General features: G+C 43.0%; 1 protein-coding gene across 2 annotated transcripts in view; it reads left to right on the top strand.

The window, feature by feature from the left end:
• ZDHHC14 (zinc finger DHHC-type containing 14) overlaps positions 1 to 18,714 on the top strand; it is a 406,180-nt gene that overhangs the window by 368,343 nt on the left and 19,123 nt on the right. For both annotated transcript variants that reach the window (XM_030198384.1, XM_030198383.1), the window contains 2 exons: positions 835 to 883; positions 16,718 to 16,820. In XM_030198384.1, the coding sequence (XP_030054244.1) occupies positions 835 to 883; positions 16,718 to 16,820 (152 nt within the window). The remainder of the gene's footprint in view (positions 1 to 834; positions 884 to 16,717; positions 16,821 to 18,714) is intronic.

Genomic DNA, 18,714 nt, shown 5'->3' with positions numbered 1-18,714 from the left:
AAAAGTTGGGTGGCAATGAGGGCAGATTTAGAGCAGGGGGAAAATGTTAGGAGCTTATCCACACACTAAGGGGTCCTTTTACTAAGCTGCGGTAAAAGGGGACCTGTGCTAGCATCAGCGCATGTTTTTGATGTGCGCCGAGTCCCTCTTTTACCACAGCATGTAAAAGTCTGTTTTTTTCTAGAAAAGAAATGGCCGTGCTGTAAATTTGAAAATCGGCCATTGTACTGCCGCAGTAAAAAGACCCACATAAGGGCGCAAGGCCACTTTATGAAGCTGCTTTGTAAAAGGGCCCCTTAGGGACCTAACTGAGGGGCCCTTTTACTAAGGTGCGTAGGGGCCTATGTTCATCCAAATTAGAACTACTACCCAGCTACCGCGTGCCCTGGGCGATGATTCTATTTTTGACACACATCCAAAATTCGCGGTAGAAAATATTTTCTATTTTCTACTGTGTGGCGCTAACCAGGAGGTAATTGGCAGTGTATGCGCACTTACCGCTAAGTCAATGGGTGACGGTAAGGTCTCAGGCCCAAAGTGGACGCATGCTCATTTTCATTTTGACGCATGTTCATTTTCAGCCGCAGAAAAAGGCCTTTTTTGCAGGCGCACTGAAAACCTGACCTGCATGCGTCCAATACACTTGCCTAACCAAACAGGACATTTTTTTGGCATGCTTTAGTAAAAGGGCCCCTGAGTTGCATATATTTAGGAGCTCAACTTTTTTTGAATATCAGGCCCGTAATGGTTTGAATGGGTTGAAATTTTCAGAATGTTAGTGGTTAATTTATTAATTAGTTTGGTATTAAATTTGATTTTCATTTCTTTTCACAGGCTCACAGCAAGGAGGGTTCCTCAGCGCTCTCAAGGACAGTCCTGCAAGATATCCTTTTTCATGAAATATTTGTTGTTGATTTTGTACAGTCACTTTAAGAAGCAGGGAGATGGGTGAAAGTTTTGGGGGTGATTTTATAAAGCATATTTTATGAGCAGAAAATATGTTTTGCAAAATTGTGCAGGGGTATACCTGTGTATAAGTACGTGAGCCAGTAAAACCATGCATATTTTTATTAGATCTACATATAGGGATTCCTAGGGGCATTTAACAGGGTGGAGTTTCAATGTACGTTCATTGCATATTTTTTAAAAATATGCCTCTACACCCACAGAGTGACTAGACTCATTTACACTTTCTTCGGAGCAGGTATAAATGTATACAATATTAAAATGAGCTCTGAGAGCCTACTTTATAAATAAAGAGAAATAGGCTTGAAATGGATGCTTTTTTAATATAATGAAATTACTCCCTTTGAGGACAGTTTTCAAACTGCCCACGTTGCTACAAAGTCTGTGGGGGGGATTTTTTAACCTGCCGGTTTTCAAAGTTACAATACACATACACGTTTGCTTTACAAAATTGCCTAAGGAAAATAGTACCCATAGAGAATGGCACTAGCATTTTATCTAAGTACTACTACGTGCATTGAAGCAATCTGTACCCTAATCCTAGTAACTCTTCCACAATGCAGATTCTTTTACCTGCCCACAACGTGGCAATTTTCAGTAATTTAAACACATAAATAGCTTTCAAAAATTACCCTCCCTTTGATGCATAGTTTGTTTGGTGCAAATGTTTAAATATGGTAATATTTAATAATATATTGCAGGGTAGCTGTCCAAATGTTCATTAATACCTTTGGGGCCTGTTTAGAAAGGTGCAGGAAGGCTAACTCACGGGTAATGCATGCCCAGTTGCCACTACCATCTTGGTAGCGTGTGCACCCGGTGGTAATTCTGAGTTTGGTGTGCGCCGAATCCCATGGTAGAAAATTATTTTCTATTTTCTACTGCGGGGGACATTCCCAGCAATAACCGGCAGCGCACACACGTTGGCATGTGCTGCATGGTTTCCACGTGGGTAGCGCATGAGCCGCTAGGTCAATGGCTGACACTAAGGGCTCAGGCTGTAAATAGGTACGTGCTAGTTTTAATATTTATTTTTATTTATTTATTTATTTATTTGTAACATTTGTATCCCACATTTTCCCACATATTAGCAGGCTCAATGTGGCTTACAAAATACCGTAATGGTGAACGGCAAGTACGGTAGGTATTAAACAAATACAATTAGAAAAAGGGTCAGGTAAGGTAGGGGTAAATGGGTACGATAAGGAACAAGGAAATAAGGAAAAAAACGTCCATTGCAATGTATGTATAGATGCATTGTAGAGTTGAGGCATTTAAGTAGAATTAATAGGGTAGGCCTTGCAAAACAGATAGGTCTTTAAAGTTCGCTTGAAGTTTTGATGGCCATTCATCGTTTTCACACTCTTTGGTAATGCATTCCACATTTGCTTACTTAAGTAAGAAAAATTGGATGCATAGGTTGATTTGTATCTGAGTCCAATGCAGCTTGGATAGTGAAGGTTCAGATAAGTACATGATGAACTGATTCTGTTTCTGGCTTGAAGATCTATTAAATCAATTATATATCCTGGGGCATCACCGTAGATTATCTTGTGGACCAGAGAGCAAATTTTGAAAGTAATGCGGTCCTTGATAGGGAGCCAGTGTAGTTTCAGTCGAAGAGGTTTATCGCTATCAAATCTTTTTTTGTTGAATATCAGTCTGGCAGCTGTGTTTTGGGCTATCTGGAGTTTTTCATAAGCTGTACTTTACAACCCACATATATTCCATTGCAATAATCTGTGTGGCTCAATACCATTGATTGTGTCAAGTTACGGAATATATCCCTCGGAAAGTAAGGTCTTATATGTTTAAGTGTCCACGTAGAATGAAACATCTTCTTTATACTGGCGTTAACTTGGTTCTCTAGTGTAAGATGGCTATCAATAATAACTCCTAATATTTTAATGCTATCAGAAATAGGGAGAGAATAAGCAGGAGTGTTTAGGGTTGTAGGCTTGTAATTATTGTATGGGGATGAGAGGATAAGACAATATGTTTTTTTCGGTGTTTAATTTTAGTTCAAATGAGTTAGCCCATGAATCCATGATGTTCAGGCAACGAGCAATGCCATTGGAGTGGAGGAGTGGCTTAGTGGTTAGAGCACCAGTCCTGACATCCAGAGGTGGCCGGTTTGAATCCCACTGCTGCTCCTTGTGATCTTGGACAAGTCATTTAATCCTCCATTGCCTCAGGTACAAACTTAGACTGTGAGCCCTCCTGGGACAGAGAAATATCCAGTGTACCTGAATGTAACTCATCTTGAGCTACTACTGAAAAAGGTGTGAGCAAATCTAAATAAACATTAGCACAGGCCCATTTCCTAGCACATTAAAAAAAATACCCCTTGCCACAGTAAAAAATGACAAATGACCCAGGGTGCACCTAAAAGACACACCCATGCTACCATAGGCCACTTTTTACTGTGGCTTTGTAAAGGGATCCCTTTGTTCACTAGTAGCTTACTTAATGTGTTTCATTGTAGGAAATAAAAAGAAGGAGGGGTTACATAAGAACATAAGAATAGCCATACTGGGTCAGAGCAATGCTCCATCTAGCCCAGTATCCTGTTTACAACAGGGGCCAATCCAGGTCATAGTACCTTGCAGAAACCCAAGTAATAGCAACATTCCATGCTACCAATCCCAGGGCAAGCAGTTGCTTCCCTATGTCTGTCTCAATTTCAGACTATGGACTTTTCCTCCAGGAATTTTCCCAAACCTTTTTAAAACCCAGATATGCTAACCGCTGTTACTACATCCTCCAGCAAAGAGTTCCAGAGCTTAACTGTTTGTTTGAGTGAAAAAGTATTTTCTTCTATTTGTTTTAGAAGTATCTCCATATAACTTCATTCAGTGTCCCCTAGTCTGTATACTTTTTAAAAGAGTGAAAAATCGATTCACTTCTACTCATTCTACACCACCCAGGATTTTGTAGACCTCTATCACATCTCTCCTCGGCCCTCTCTTTTCCAAGCTAAAGATCACTAACCTCTTTAGCCTTTCCTCATACGGGAGGAATTCCATCCCCTTTATCATTTTGGTCACTCTTCTTTGAACCTTTTCTAATTCCATTTCATCTTTTTTGAGATATGGTGACCAGAACTGAACGCATTACTCAAGATGAGGTTGCACCATGGAGCGATACTGAGGCATTGTAGTAGTCTTATTTACCATGCCTTTTTTAATAATTCCTAGCATCCTGTTTGCTTTTTTGGCCGCCACACTCTGTTCAGAAGATTTTAACGTATTGTCTACAAAGACACCTAGATCTTTTTCTTGGGTGCTGACCAATGTTCCCTCTAATTGGAATGCACGAGCGATTGCTCATACATTTTAGGAGCATTGCTCACAGATTTTACATAGTTGTTCACAAAAAAAAAATGTTGTGCTATATATACAGAAATGCATTGCTAATACTGGCGTTCAAAAATTGATGTTTTTTTCACACACAAAAAAAAAACATTTGTGTACACCAGGCCACCCCTTAGAGGAAACATTGGTGCTGACCCCCAATATGTACTCTATTATCAGATATCTATGATTTGGATTGTTCTTCCCATTGTGCTTCACTTTGCATTTGTTTGCAGTTCAGTTGTGAGGATATGATGAATAAACCAGTCGATCATGTGACATTCAAGGCAGTACTATTCTATTTATTTATTTATTTATTTATTTATTGCACTTGTATCCCACATTTTCCCACCTATTTGCAGGCTCAATGTGGCTTACAAAGACCTGTTATGGCTTCGCCATACCAGGGTAAAGAATACAATTGGTGTTACAAAGAGATCAAGGAAAAACAAGAGGATCTGGTCAAGCAGTTATAGAAAGAGACATTCTGAATAAAGGTGTGTAGGTGTTGTATTATAGTTAGTTAAGGGTTATCGTGGTAGGCCTTGTTAAAGAGGTAGGTTTTCAGAGATTTGTGGAAGTTAGTTAATTCGTTGATCGTTTTCAAGTGTGTTGGTAGTGCATTCCACAGCTGCGTGCTCATATAGAAAAAGCTGGTCGCATGTGTTAGTTTGTATTTTAATCCTTTACAGCTGGGGAAGTGTAGGTTAAGAAAGGTGCGAGAAGATCTTTTAGCGTTTCTGGGTGGTAGGTCCACAAGGTCTAGCATGTAGGTCGGGGCATCTCCGTAGATGATTTTATGAACGATCGTGCAGATCTTGAACGCGTCTGTACACTGCCAGCAATGAGAGATGGGCTCAGAAGCAAAGGGATGTCTTGTGTTCAGGCAAAGCTAGAAACTGAGGACTAGTAGTCTATTCTTCTGCAAAGACCTCCATCCTTTCTCTACTGAGCTACGAAGGAGGACTTTTCAGGCCTTGTAAGCACTCTGCTCTTATGCCCAGTTAAAACCTGCTGAGCTGGAGAGGAAGTGACGTCATCGGAGGTAATGGCTGCTTGAAAGCCTGGCTCCGATAGTCCTGAGGTAAAATAAGCAATAATCCCTCTCTGCGAGCGATCGAAAACGACTTAAAAAGCAGGAACTGCACGCTGAACAATAGTGGAATCGATCGAGAGGATGGAGAAGCGGGGCGAACTGCCTAATCTTTCGCAGTACGCGTTTTCGGGCGGTGGCCTCCCAAAGCGCATGGCGAATACGGAGGACGAAGTCTTTAACACGCCGGAGCTTTTTGAGGAGCAAGCAAACTCAGGCAAGCCCCCGTCACAAGATTCGGTAGAGGAAGCGGAGAAGGGCTTTCCTGAACTGCGAACATGGTTAAAAGAAATGCGCACTGATATAAAAGCGGTGAGGACAAAGCTGGACACTCTGGGAGAGGAGCTAAGAGGAGAGATAGCCGAGATCGGGCATAGAGTGGAGGAGGTCGAGACCAGAATGGAGGATTGTACAGAGGATATGGGGGTGATGGACAGAAAAATAATGGATTTACAAATCGGGCAGCAGCGCATCGATGATCAGCTTGAGGACTTGGAGAATCGCAGCCGTCGCTGCAATCTAAGATTTCGCGGGCTGCCCGATACCCCCACCTACCAGGAGGCAGAAACGGTGGTACAACAAATTGTCAGCTCCCTACTCTCGACTGCTGAGGCCCCGATGGCTCCGGATCAGGTGATACTGGAGAGGGCGCACCGAACTTTGGGGCCCATCCGAAACAACCTCCCGAGAGATATTATAGCTTGTTTCAGAGACTTCAAATTAAAAGAAAGAATTTTGAAGGCCGCCCGTCAGAAGGAAGACTTTAAATGGGATTCCTACCGGGTGGAAGTCTATCAGGACCTAGCAGTGGCGACATTAAAGCGCCGAGCAGAGCTTAAGCCATTCACAGCCAAATTGAGAGAGTTGGGCCTGCGCTATCGCTGGAGGCACCCATTTGCGCTGGTTTTCTATAAAGATGGGCAGCAACACCAAGTTAAGTCATTGGAGGAGGCCAGAGTAATAATACCGGAGGGTGAAAAAGCGGCAGAACCAGCGAGAAATGGCCCACAGAAATCATCTATGGGAAGTCGACCTCACTCAAAGTGGCAAAGGGTGGGCCGCAGGAGGCTGGAGCGCCAACAGTCAACTCAGCGCCTAACCTGAAGAAAAGGCGATGGTTCCAAACGACTGGGCTGAGCGAGGGTCCTGCACACGGAGTGATACAAGGCAGTATGCTCTGCTTGTATTCAAGATAAGACTGGAATTAATGTTGGGATTTTCTTTTTATTTAGCATTTGTTGGACTAGACTGCACTTCCTCTCATGAAGCGCCAATTCCATAGGGAAGAAGCGCAAAGGTTGAAATGGGGGGGGGGAGTACTTAACAATAAGGGAAATAGTGGGGGGAGATATAAGGGGCAAGAGTTAAGAAGAGGGGACTTTATGACACATGGGAGGAAGGGAAGGGTATGGAGAGAGGGTCTCATCAGAGGGTGGATTTGGAAATGTACGGTTGCCCTGTTGAATATGTATAGATGGAATGCAAATGTATAACCATAAATGTTAGAGGCCTCAATACTCCTCAAAAACGAAAACAGCTATTTGGAGATGTGCTTCGCCTGGGGGCGGACATTGTCTTCCTACAGGAGACGCACTTAAAACGTAATCATGAGCACCTGATGCGCCATAAGAGGTATCCTGAGATATATTGCGCATCTAGCTCAGATGGTAAAAAGAAAAGAGGAGTGCTGGTGGCTCTCTCAGATAAATTTGCCTGGGTCATACACAGAGTGATCAAAGATGTAGAGGGTAGATATATATTGATAATAGCGTCCATACAGGATAGATATTACACTATGATAAATGTATATGCCCCCAACGAGGGACATAAGTCGTTCCTAGAATCCCTGGAGAAGATTATTCAAAATCATGCAAAAGGTCAGCTTTTGGTGGGAGGAGATTTTAACTTAACATTGGACCCACGGGTAGACAACTCTGGTGGGAAGGTGGAGTATGCTAAGAGCGATAGATTAGCATTGAAGGCATGGTTAAATCGTTGGAACCTGCAAGACTTGTGGAGGGCCCATCATGGGGGAGAAAGAGACTATACTTATTATGCTCCCCAATACAAATCATACTCTAGAATTGATTTTTGGATGGGCGATGGAGAACTGAGTGACTCAATAGGGAAAATAGAGATATTACCATGTAGTTGGTCGGATCATTCTTATGTGGCACTGACCTTGAAGGTGGGGGGGGAACATAAAAAACGTAAATATTGGAGGCTAAATGAAACCCTTCTCTTAGACCCACAAAATATTGCACAAGTAGAACAATATATAAGAGAATATATTGAGATAAATGATACGGAGGAGGTGCACCCTACGAGTGTTTGGGAGGGATTGAAGGCAGTATTGCGAGGTAAATTAATAGCACTGCAGACACACCTCTCTAAAAAACAAAAAGCCCAAGAGGCAGCGATACGCCAACAGCTAGAAAAGCTAGAGAGAGAGACCACAAGGCAGATCCAAAGAATCCTAGTGTTGAACAGAATTTGCACCAGGCTCGGTTACAGTTAAATGAACTACAATTAGCAGAGATCACTATACAACTCCAGCGGGTTCAACAGGAACATTTTGAATTCGGAAATAGGGCCAGTAGACTACTAGCACACAAACTTAAGAATCAGGCACAGCGTAATTGGATATCAGATATTATAGACCAGGAAGGGGCCCGATGCACAAAAACGGAACAGATTCAGGAAGCCTTTAACCAATTTTATGAACAATTATACCAATCAGAACAAACAGCATCCCCTCGAGACATAAAAAAGTATTTACAGGAGACGGCACTACCGAAACTTACAGGAGAAGAGTTGCAGAGGCTATCACAGGATATTACTCTAGAAGAGATAACAGAAACAATAGAGGCCCTCCCCACCAATAAGGCTCCGGGGCTAGATGGGTTCCCCGCGCGCTTTTATAAAATATTTAATAAATTGCTGGCCCCAGTTTTACTAAAGGCGATTACTTCCTTTGAGGATCTGGAGGAGCTGCCATATTCCTGGAGAGCGGCAGAGGTGATCCTAATCCTGAAACCGGGAAAAGATAAGTCCCAATGTGGTTCATATAGACCAATCTCCTTGTTAAATATAGACTACAAAATTTTCACCAAAATCTTGGCCTGTAGGATTCAGGGAATTTTGCCTAGGCTTATACATGAGGATCAGGCAGGATTTATAACAGGGAGACAGACATTTGATAATATAAGGAGTCTGATGCATGTTGTTCAATACGCAGAGGAGAATACGGCAGCACCAATGATCCTCTTCTCGGTTGATGCCGAGAAGGCATTTGATCGCGTGGAGTGGCCGTTTCTCTTCGAGACGCTAAAACAAATAGGCATAGAGGGCAGATATTTGGAATGGATCCAATTACTATATACCAATCCTCTGGCAATATTAAAAATAAATAGTTCTCACTCTGAACCCATTCATTTAAGGAGGGGAACTAGACAGGGATGCGCAATGTCGCCCCTTCTGTTTGCTTTATCCATTGAGCCATTGGCCAAAAGGATTAGAGATCATGAGGGAGTGTCGGGGGTGACAAGGGGATGGAAAGAGCAGAAGATTATGTTATTTGCTGATGATATTCTGCTGACATTGTCACGTCCCCGGACCTCATTAGCGAATGTTATGCATACAATAACACAATTTGGGTTGAAATCGGGATTTAAAATTAATGCTACTAAGTCCGAACTCCTCAATCTTACTACATCTGACTTAGAGATCCAGCAAATCCAGAAGGAGTTTCCATTCAAATGGGTAACAAAGGGCATTCAATACTTAGGAGTGATGATTACTCCGAAAATAGATCAGTGTTACCAGGCAAATTACCCACAAAAGGTGAAAGAAATGTTTGCAGAATTGGACAGATGGGAGGGACTGAATCTATCCTGGATGGGGAGAATCCACGCCATAAAGATGACGCTACTGCCTAAACTATTGTATATATTTATGGCACTACCAATACCAATACCTCACATCTTCTTTCAACGCCTAAATAGAAAAGTATTTGCGTACATCTGGCATAAAAGACCTCCTAGGGTGCGCAGGGATGTGATGCTACAAGCACCAACACAGGGTGGGATGGGAGTCCCAAATTTTCATCTGTATTATCAGGCGGCTCAATTGCGTGTACTGGCGGATTGGGACCCGATGACTGTAAAAAAATGGCTTCACTGGGAAAGGGCGTGGCTAGGCACACGATTCCTAGGAGACATATTATGGAAATCAGAAAAAGAAATACTGAGTATCCAGCGTAAGATCCCTGTAGGGATAGGTCATCTATTGAGCACTTGGCTTCAGTTACGCAGGAAGGTATTTCCAGAACGAAGATACTTTCTACAAATGGGGATTAGGAATGCCCCGGGCTTCCGGCTAGGTGAATTAGAGAAAACATTTTAACAATGGGCATATAAGGGGCTATACAAATTAGATCAAGTCTGGCAAGATGGAGAGATAAAATCCTTCGAAATACTTCAGGAGGAATATGAACTAGCCAATAGGGATATGGTCTATTACAACTGCCTGCGGAACTACATTGCTCGCAGGGCAAAAGATGAGTTAGAACTCGCAGAAACAAAACTTGAAAGGGCATTGAGGGGAGGTGGTAATAAAGGAAGTATCACTAGGATCTATAAAGCATTGCAACTCCTCACAACTCCACAGGACCATTACACAGAGAAATGGGAAGCCGCCCTGCAGAAGAATTTCTCTTCGGAATGGTGGCAGAGTAGGTATAGACAGCTGTTGAAGCCCTCCATCGCCCAGGCCACAATAGAAAATGGCTATAAAATATTATACTGGTGGTACTATACGCCAGAGAAACTGCATAAAATATATCCCCGAGTATCAGCAAACTGCTGGAGGGAGTGTGGTGGACGGGGCACATTTATGCATATCTGGTGGGATTGCCCAAAAGCCCAAAAATATTGGTCACAAATTATAGAAATATTGAAAAAAGCTATACAAATAGAATACCCACAGCAAGCAGAAATTTGTTTATTACACTCTAGGCCCCCGGGTAGCAAAACATTTACGCACAAACTGGCGATCCAGATGCTAGTGGCTGCAAAAATGGCAATTGCAAAAGCCTGGAAAAGGGTGACAATGCCCTCTACCAAAGAAGTATTGGCTAGAATGGATTACTTACATGTGATGTCTAGGCTAACGGCGATGAGAAAAGGTCAGATGCATATATTTCATAAAATCTGGCAACCGTATGAGAAGGCTAGACAAACTCTTCTTTAACTCTAATGTCAAGGGGGGGGGGGAGGGTGCAAGGGGTTTTGTTATAAGGGGAGATTTATATAAGTGTTGATTAGCAAATTTAGTGGTTAGATTTGGAGTTTCAGATCTATTGTAGTACATGTCAATGTCTAAGCTTCTGTTGTGTTGTTTATATGGAAAGATGGAAAAACTGAAAAATCTCAATAAAAAACATTTAAAAAAAAAAAAAAAAAAAAAACCTGCTGAGCTGGACATTTCACCAATATTCAGTGTCACTTAAGCAGGTAGTGCCGCTGAATATTGCCTGTCATCACCGCAGCACTGTCTGGTTAGTACCAGGGCAGTCGGGTGGCAGAGCCAACACTTAAGCAGTTAGGGGTGATATTCAGGGGAGGGGGGAAGTTATCAATGTGGGCTATTGTTAAGATTTGTTATTTTACCATTAACTCGTGCTATTTTAGCACAGGTCCTATTTTGTGCAATGACAGTTAGAAGTAATATAACCCATCTTAACGGAAGACCACATAGATAAATTCTTCCCTATGTCCCCTAACCAATTAAGAAGCTGCATATTGTTAGGGCAGCAAATAGGGCCGCCAAAATAGCAGGCCTATCTTTGGACGGTTTAAACTTAACCAGCTAGCACACCGAATATTGGCTTGGCCTGTTAAGTTTAAAACGGTCAAAAATAAACTGGATATTCAACGCCAGTTACCGGAAACAGCCTGGCATAGAATATCCGGTCTCACTGCCAACCGCGGGAGTTAGCCGAGCTGCCTCCTGCAGTCTGAATATCGACCCCAGGGTGAGCAGAATTTCTCTGTATGTTGTAAATGATCCTCCCTCCAGGCCTGAAGGTCCTCAGGATCTCCCCTTCACCCTGGCTACTCCACCTCCTGGTTCACTGCAGTCCACGGGCAGGGCTCAAAGAAATCAAATTCAAAGCAAACCTAACAAGTTCTTTATTTTGCTTGGGATCCAACAGTCCAGCAGTTCAAAAAGACAAAATACTTGAAGCGAAAAAAAAACCCCTCCCAATTCCCCCTGTTGCTCAGGGGTACAACCACAGCAAGAGAAAAAAAAACAACTTTTAACTCCCAGACTTCCAGCACCCAGCGGGTGCCTTACAGACAGTTTTATAGCCCTCGGTCTTCTTTCTTCCCTCCCCCTCTCCCTTTCTCTCCCTTGGGGGGGTGGGGGGGCAAAACACTGCAAGTAGTTCCAGCAAAAAAAAAAAACAAACACAGTTCTTGAGGCTTCAGCATACAGCTCAAAACCCTTTCAGCTTCTTTTAGGCTTTTTAGCCACAGTTCACACTCTACCTTCCTCCTGCTGGGGCTCAGCCCACTCCGAGAAAATCTCTCATCCCTCTTCAACCAGAACTCTTTAAACTCACAGTTCAATCACAGCCTGAGCTCTGGAAAATGAAAAGGCCCCACCCATCTGGGTCACTCTCTCTAAGCACTGACCCATCCTCCCACATGACCTTTCCTCTTCCCTCTCTTAGCCCAGCTACCATACCATGAGGTTACCTGCTCTCTTATTTTGTTACCTAAGGAGTGAGCCCAGGCTGAGAGGTCCATAGGCTCTTCCTCACTCTCCTCTCTTTCTCTCTGCCCAGCTTCTTGATACTCCATGGGCTCCTCGTTCCACCCCCTTGGCAGCTGTTCCTCTTTCCCTTGATTACCCTGCAGGGGCACCACCCTTTTCTTGTTAGAGTTCTCCCCCTGTTCCTGCTGGGGAAGGTAATCTCTGTACCAGGCTTTTCCCCGAGGTTGCTGGGAAATGTAGTCTCTTCCTCTCCTCCATTTTGTAGGGGTCACGAACCTTTCTCTGCTCTCTCTCAGGGGATGCTGGGTAATGTAGTCCTTTTCTCTCCACCCTTTTTTAGGGGGATTACTACTTCTCTCGCGCTCTGGGGATGGAATGGAGGCAAGGCTCTGTTCTGCCTACGTCTGCTCCTGAGCCGCCTCCCTTCTTCCTCTTCCACTTCCATCTTATCTACCCCCAGGTCCTCTCCTTCACAATGTGGAAAGACGCCCCCTAGCAGTAGTATGGTGAGATTAGCGCTAGGGATCATGATGGCCATTTTGGATCCCAGCCAAGGCCTTGGTAAGAGCACCGGGGGGGGGAGGTGGAAGGATGCTCCTGCCTGAGACTACTGAAGTACTGATGAAGAATCCTGAGTAGATCCTTGGGGGTGGGGGTGAGAACCTTGGGGGGGGGGGGTAGAATTTGATTCTTTGGAGGCATGGTGATGTGGGTTGGGGGTGTCAAGAGGAGGGATTGGTCATCAGGGTGTGTCAGGAGAGAACATCGCCGCACGTCCACTGACACTACAGTGGCTACACTTACCACCTCTTCTTGAGGTGACAGTAAGTGCAGCTGTATTATCAGCAGTTGTGACAGCAAGCATGTGCTACCAACCTGCATGCTAGCTCTCACAGCTGGCCACTCCTTCAAACCCCCCTTCTCCACCCCTCCAAGTCACACCTGATTCCCACCCCTACCTGTGTTAAGCAGCTACCACGGTTTTTGTACCACACTGCTAGTTTTAATGCATGGTAAAGGTTAGCATGGGTTCACCCTAACATTGAACCATGCTAGCTGCTTAATGCAGGTTAATAAAAGAGCCCCATAGGCACTGGCCCATAATTTCCCTATGGGGAGGTAATTCTGTAAAGGGGCACCTATGTTTGTGTCAAGAACCTACCTATTTGGATCCTATTCTATAAAAAAAAAATAGGTGCGTACTTTTCTTTATAGAATTCTAGTGTAATAGGTCAAAAACCTACCTATATTTTAGATATGATCACTTACAGCAACCATAGAGCTGATGTAAGTGATGCCCCCTAGATTGTTAAAGAACAAGCATACATTATAGTGCTATATAATTTATATATTTATATATACTAGCCGTTAAGCCCGTTAAAACGGGTGAGATTTCCAGCTACCCTCCTCGCCGCCGCTCCCTCCCCCCTCCGGGCCGGGCCCCCTGCACTGACCTGACAGTGCCTCTCACCTCCGTGTCAAAGCGCTGCAGGCAGCAACAGATCGCTCTGCTGCTGCCTGCAGCGCTTCCACACGCAGGTGAGAGGCACTGTCAGGTCAGTGCAGGGGGCCCGCTACAGAGGGGGGCGAGAGCGGTGGCGGGGATGGGAGGGGAGGGTGGAGGTTGATGCGCGCAATGTTCGTTTCCAGGCTCCAGCGGCAGCATCCGACTCCGTTTCCCTCTCTGTTCCGCCCTCTGATGTCATCATGTCTTGACACGAGGGCGGGACAGAGAGGGAAGTCTCTACTGCGCATTTGCAGGTGAGTCGGTCACTTGCCATTTATATGTTTGATACAGGGCTTTTTTTGAGGGGGTACTTGGGGTACTGAGTACCGGCACCTTTTCCATTGTCTGCTAAAATTGACCCATGGAACTCAAGTTTTAATGGAAGAGCTCAGGCTCTACACACCAATTCTGCCTTGACATAGATTCTGTGACTGAGTGCAAGGGGCCTGGCTATTGTGGGGTGGGTCCCTCAGTGATCACCCCACCCCTGAAGGGTGGCCTATCATTTGAGTACCGGCACCTTTTTTGCTAGAAAAAACACACTGTATATATATAAATGTGCTCCTGAACCATGCTATGCCCAAACTCCACCCATGTGAACGCCCACCTGCAAAGTGTGCGTCATCAAATTGGCATGTACTTGCAGAACAGCGGATAGCCAGAAAATAGTCATTGATGTGCATATGTGTCAACATACATGCATATATGACTTGAATACCTATATTTATGTGCATTCTTGCCACCTAAATCTAGGCATCTCCTTATAGAATTATCACCTAAGAGTGCAGTATTTTGTTTATTGCATTGTTTTGATAGTGTCTTTATGACCATGAGTAGAGAGGTGTGGTAGCCGTTTTAGTCCACTTTTAAAGGTAATCAGTAGAAATAAAACATGGAAAAGAAAATAAGATGATACCTTTTTTATTGGACATAACTTAATACATTTCTTGATTAGCTTTCGAAGAAGGTATCATCTTATTTTCTTTTCCATGTTTTATTTTGTTTTATTTCTATTGATTACCTTTATGACCATGGAATCAGAGATGCGATAATTTTCTTCTCAAGGGTGACAACACAATGCACATCTACCAGACTCCTGCTGCCAATATGGAGGAAGATGTGCATTTATTCTCAGGACAGGAAGTCATGGTGCACCATATATAAAAGAGACTTTGGAAGGGGAATGGGTACAGCTAAAGAAAAAAATTAATCATAATGTAACCCTGAAGGGTTAAAAATTGTTTAATTATCTGATTCTGCTGCAGAGCGGTTGCAGGAAGCGTAGCAGAATCAGGGTTGTGCAGCGTTGGGGCTGGCATTTTTCATGGCCCACATCTGAGGCAGGATTGGGCAGGAGAAGCTGCTGTCGCGGTTGAGAATTGCCGTGATTGTTTGCTTGAGCAACAGGGAGGAGAAAGGAGGTTGCCTGACAGAAGAGAACATTGGGGCTGCGGTGCAGTTGCAGCGGTTCCAGTGCATTTCTTGCCTGTTGTCCGTATGCGTATGTGACATCATGGGTTGTGTGGGTCACGCATTTTTTTTCTTAAAAAAAGGAGGAAAATGAATCCAGGTGCCGGAGGATGTGGTAACAGCGGTTAGCGTATCTGGGTTTTAAAAGGTTTGGACAAATTCCTGGAGGAAAAGTCCATAGTCTGCTATTGAGACAGATTTGGGAAGCAACTGCTTGCCCTGGGATTTGTAGTGTGGAGTGTTGCCACGATTTGGGTTTCTGCCAGGTACTTGTGACCTGGCTTCGCCACTGTTTGGAAAACAGGATTCTGAGCTAGATGGACCATATGTTCTTATGAGGCCTATACTGCCTGGTTCTGGAGGCAGAACATTAGTGGGACTGTTCACGGGAGAGCCTTCTGAAGATTTTTGGAGCCAATTCTTGTATGGCCCAGGACGTCTGTGTTTGCATGTGCACATGGGGAGCGGTAGCAGTCTTCGGTGCTTATGACTGCCGGCCCTATCTGTTGAAGGGGGGCGAGTTTATTTTAAATTGACTTATTGAAGTGTTGTTCCAGAGGTAAAAAACACATTGATTGAAAGTTTTGAAGCTGGAATTGAGAGAGTGAGTGAGATGCATTATTTTGAGTGCCTAGAAAGTGGTCCAATATTTGAGGGTTGGGCTAGTCAGGAGTAAAGAATGATTATCTTTGGGGGGGGAGGGGCTAGTCAGAAAACAGTAACACTGGAGCAGAAGGGGGTTATATACAGATGTAGGAAGAGAGGGTATTCTTTCATTTTGTTAAAGCTAGAGTAACAACAGGTTTACCTGGTGATACATTGAGAGAGTTGTCACTAGAGTTTGACCTTTGAAGGCAAAGCACCCATGGTTCTAAAGAGCCCTAGGAAGAAAAAGTACAGCTAAGTGACTGAAATTTTTAAAAGTGTGCACACAAGGCAAAATAGTAACCTGAAAGATGGAACTAAAAGAGAAAAGGAGAGTAGGGGATAACTTACCTGTTGAGTTCTTTGGAGGTGTCCGGGTATAAAATCTGAAAGATAAGAAAAAGAACCTTTAAAGAATTTAGCATTTTGAAAAAATGAACTTGCTTAAATGATTTTAAACAACTGATTTATGTGACTAATATTTATACTTATCGGAAATTGCTCTTGATGTTCTGGAGGAAAAGCTGCTTGGTCTTGTTGCTCTGTAATTAACACATATGTGTTGATTTGTCATCTGATAGTTTTGAAATTAAATTGATAACTATATGATACTTAATAGTTAATAGTAAAATAAAATACATTTTAATGCTAAATTCCCTGGTTTGGTGGTGTTAATTTGAAGAAACTGCAGTGACAAATATTAACATTTTACTTATCGTGTAATACCGTGCTCCGCCACCAGGGGGTTTACAATAAATTTGGTTAATAAATAAGTCATCATGGTAATTTTTGGTTTATGATAGAAGTCAATTTCAAACCTTTTTAAGTTTTACCATCTGGAAATTATTGCCTTAGGAGCTGCTGTGTTTTTCCATGTTGTTCTTTCCTTGACTTCCGAATCACCGTGCTGGAAGCTGTGGTGTGTTTTTTTGCTGTTTGGTCCATTGTGGGACTCTCAGGTTTTCATACATACTTGATAAGCTCCAATCAAACCACAAATGAAGATGTAAGTTATGGGGCTGTGTGAGAAAGTGTAGAAGGATACATATGAAAGTGTATCTTCTCCTAGGTTCTCTATGTCTGCTGCTTATTGTAATAGAGTCTGGATATCTTTGAGACAAATAAGAAGCACATGGTAGGAATAGGGTTGAAAGGTTGAGCAAATCTGGTGACCCAGCAGGTAAGGTAAGGGTCATGCACTTGATGTACTGCCTTTCTGTCATAAGGGAGCTGAACTGATACTAGCACACTACAACTCCCCAGAAACCAACTTGGGGGAGGGGGGTTTGTTATCAAACTGCATTATGGCAATTGGCAAAAAAAGGACTCTAACATGTTTCTTGGCCATAGCACAGGATTTTTTAGGTTTCCACAGGATACATAGTAATGAGATGCAAATGCATGCAAAACACTTTTTTATTTATTTATTGAAGCTTTAATTTTTACATCAAGCATATATCTTGAATACAGAAAAGATGTTTATAATAGTTCCTTTTACAATTATAAATGAAAAACAATACAGGCAAATACTATAAACTAAATTATCATCTTTAGTCCACAATACGGTGGGAGCCCCTACTAATTTGAGGAAAAAGAAATTAATAAATCAGAAATACAATTTCTAATTAAGAACAAAGTGGCTGGTGAGAGCAATCGGGAATCCTAAATCAATCATGGGGTTGAAGTTGTCACAGTTATTGGAAGTGGTAACGAGGAATCTCGCAACTTAGCCTCTATAAAGGTATTTAATTGCTTTGCCTCAAAAAAACACATACTTTATTGAATTCAATTTTTTTACGCACTTGCATGGGAAATTCAGCCAAAAAAGTGCACCAAGCTGTAATACCTTCAGCCTTAATTTAAGAAATTCCTGTCTTTTTCTCTGGGTCGCCCTTGAGACATCTGGATACACTCTAATTTGGCAACCTAGGAAATCTTGATTTTTATTAAGAAAGTATTGTTTAAGTATCCAGTCTCTATCCGGCTGTAGTATGAAAAATACTTTAAGGGTAGCAGTTGTTAAACCCACATTCTCTCCTTCTATTATTTGAGTCAAATCCAAATTCAAATCTAAAGTCTGTACTGGAAGAGCCTCTTTATCCTTTTGTAACAGTTCTTTTTTTCGATAAGGTTCTATGTAGTATATCTTGGATATTGGAGGATGGGATTTTTCTGGAATCTTTAAATTCTCAGTTAGAATCTTTAAATTCTCAGTTAGATACTGTTTAAAGGTTACTGTGGCACCATCCACGTCTGTCAACGAGGCTGTTTCTTCTTACAACAATACTCTATCCTCTGCCTTAGACACTCTTGCACCTTTGATGACCCGCCCTGTAAGGTGTACAAAACCTTAACCTTGGCTGACTTCTAATATCCGCTACCTACGTTCCTGTACCCGCTCCGCCGAACGCCTCTGGCGGAAATCTCGGGCCCTTGCTGATTTCTTACACTTTAAGTTCATGCTGACCTCCTTCCAATCTGCTCTTTTACGTGCCAAACAGGATTATTATATCCAACTGACCAACTCTCTTGGCTCTAATCCTCGACTTCTCTTCACCACATTGAACTCTCTCCTCAGACCCTTGCTGAATTCTTTCACAACAAGGTTCAAAAGATAAACCTTGCTTTCTCTACCTCACCACCTCTCCCTCCACTAGTCCGTTCCCCTCTCTCTCCTTCCGCTCATTCCCTTTCCTCCTTTCCTGAAGTTACTATTGAGGAAACTACACTTCTCCTTTCTTCCTCAAAATGTACCACCTGTTCCTCTGATCCCATTCCCACCCACCTTCTTAATGCCATCTCGCCTGCTCTTATTCCTTTTATCTGTCACATTCTCAACCTCTCACTTTCCACTGCGACTGTCCCTGCTGCCTTTAAACATGCTGTGGTCACACCTCTCC

Source organism: Microcaecilia unicolor, chromosome 3 (assembly GCF_901765095.1).
Source record: "Microcaecilia unicolor chromosome 3, aMicUni1.1, whole genome shotgun sequence".
Taxonomy (NCBI): Eukaryota; Metazoa; Chordata; class Amphibia; order Gymnophiona; family Siphonopidae; genus Microcaecilia; species Microcaecilia unicolor.
This window is presented reverse-complemented; position numbering and strand designations above follow the sequence as displayed.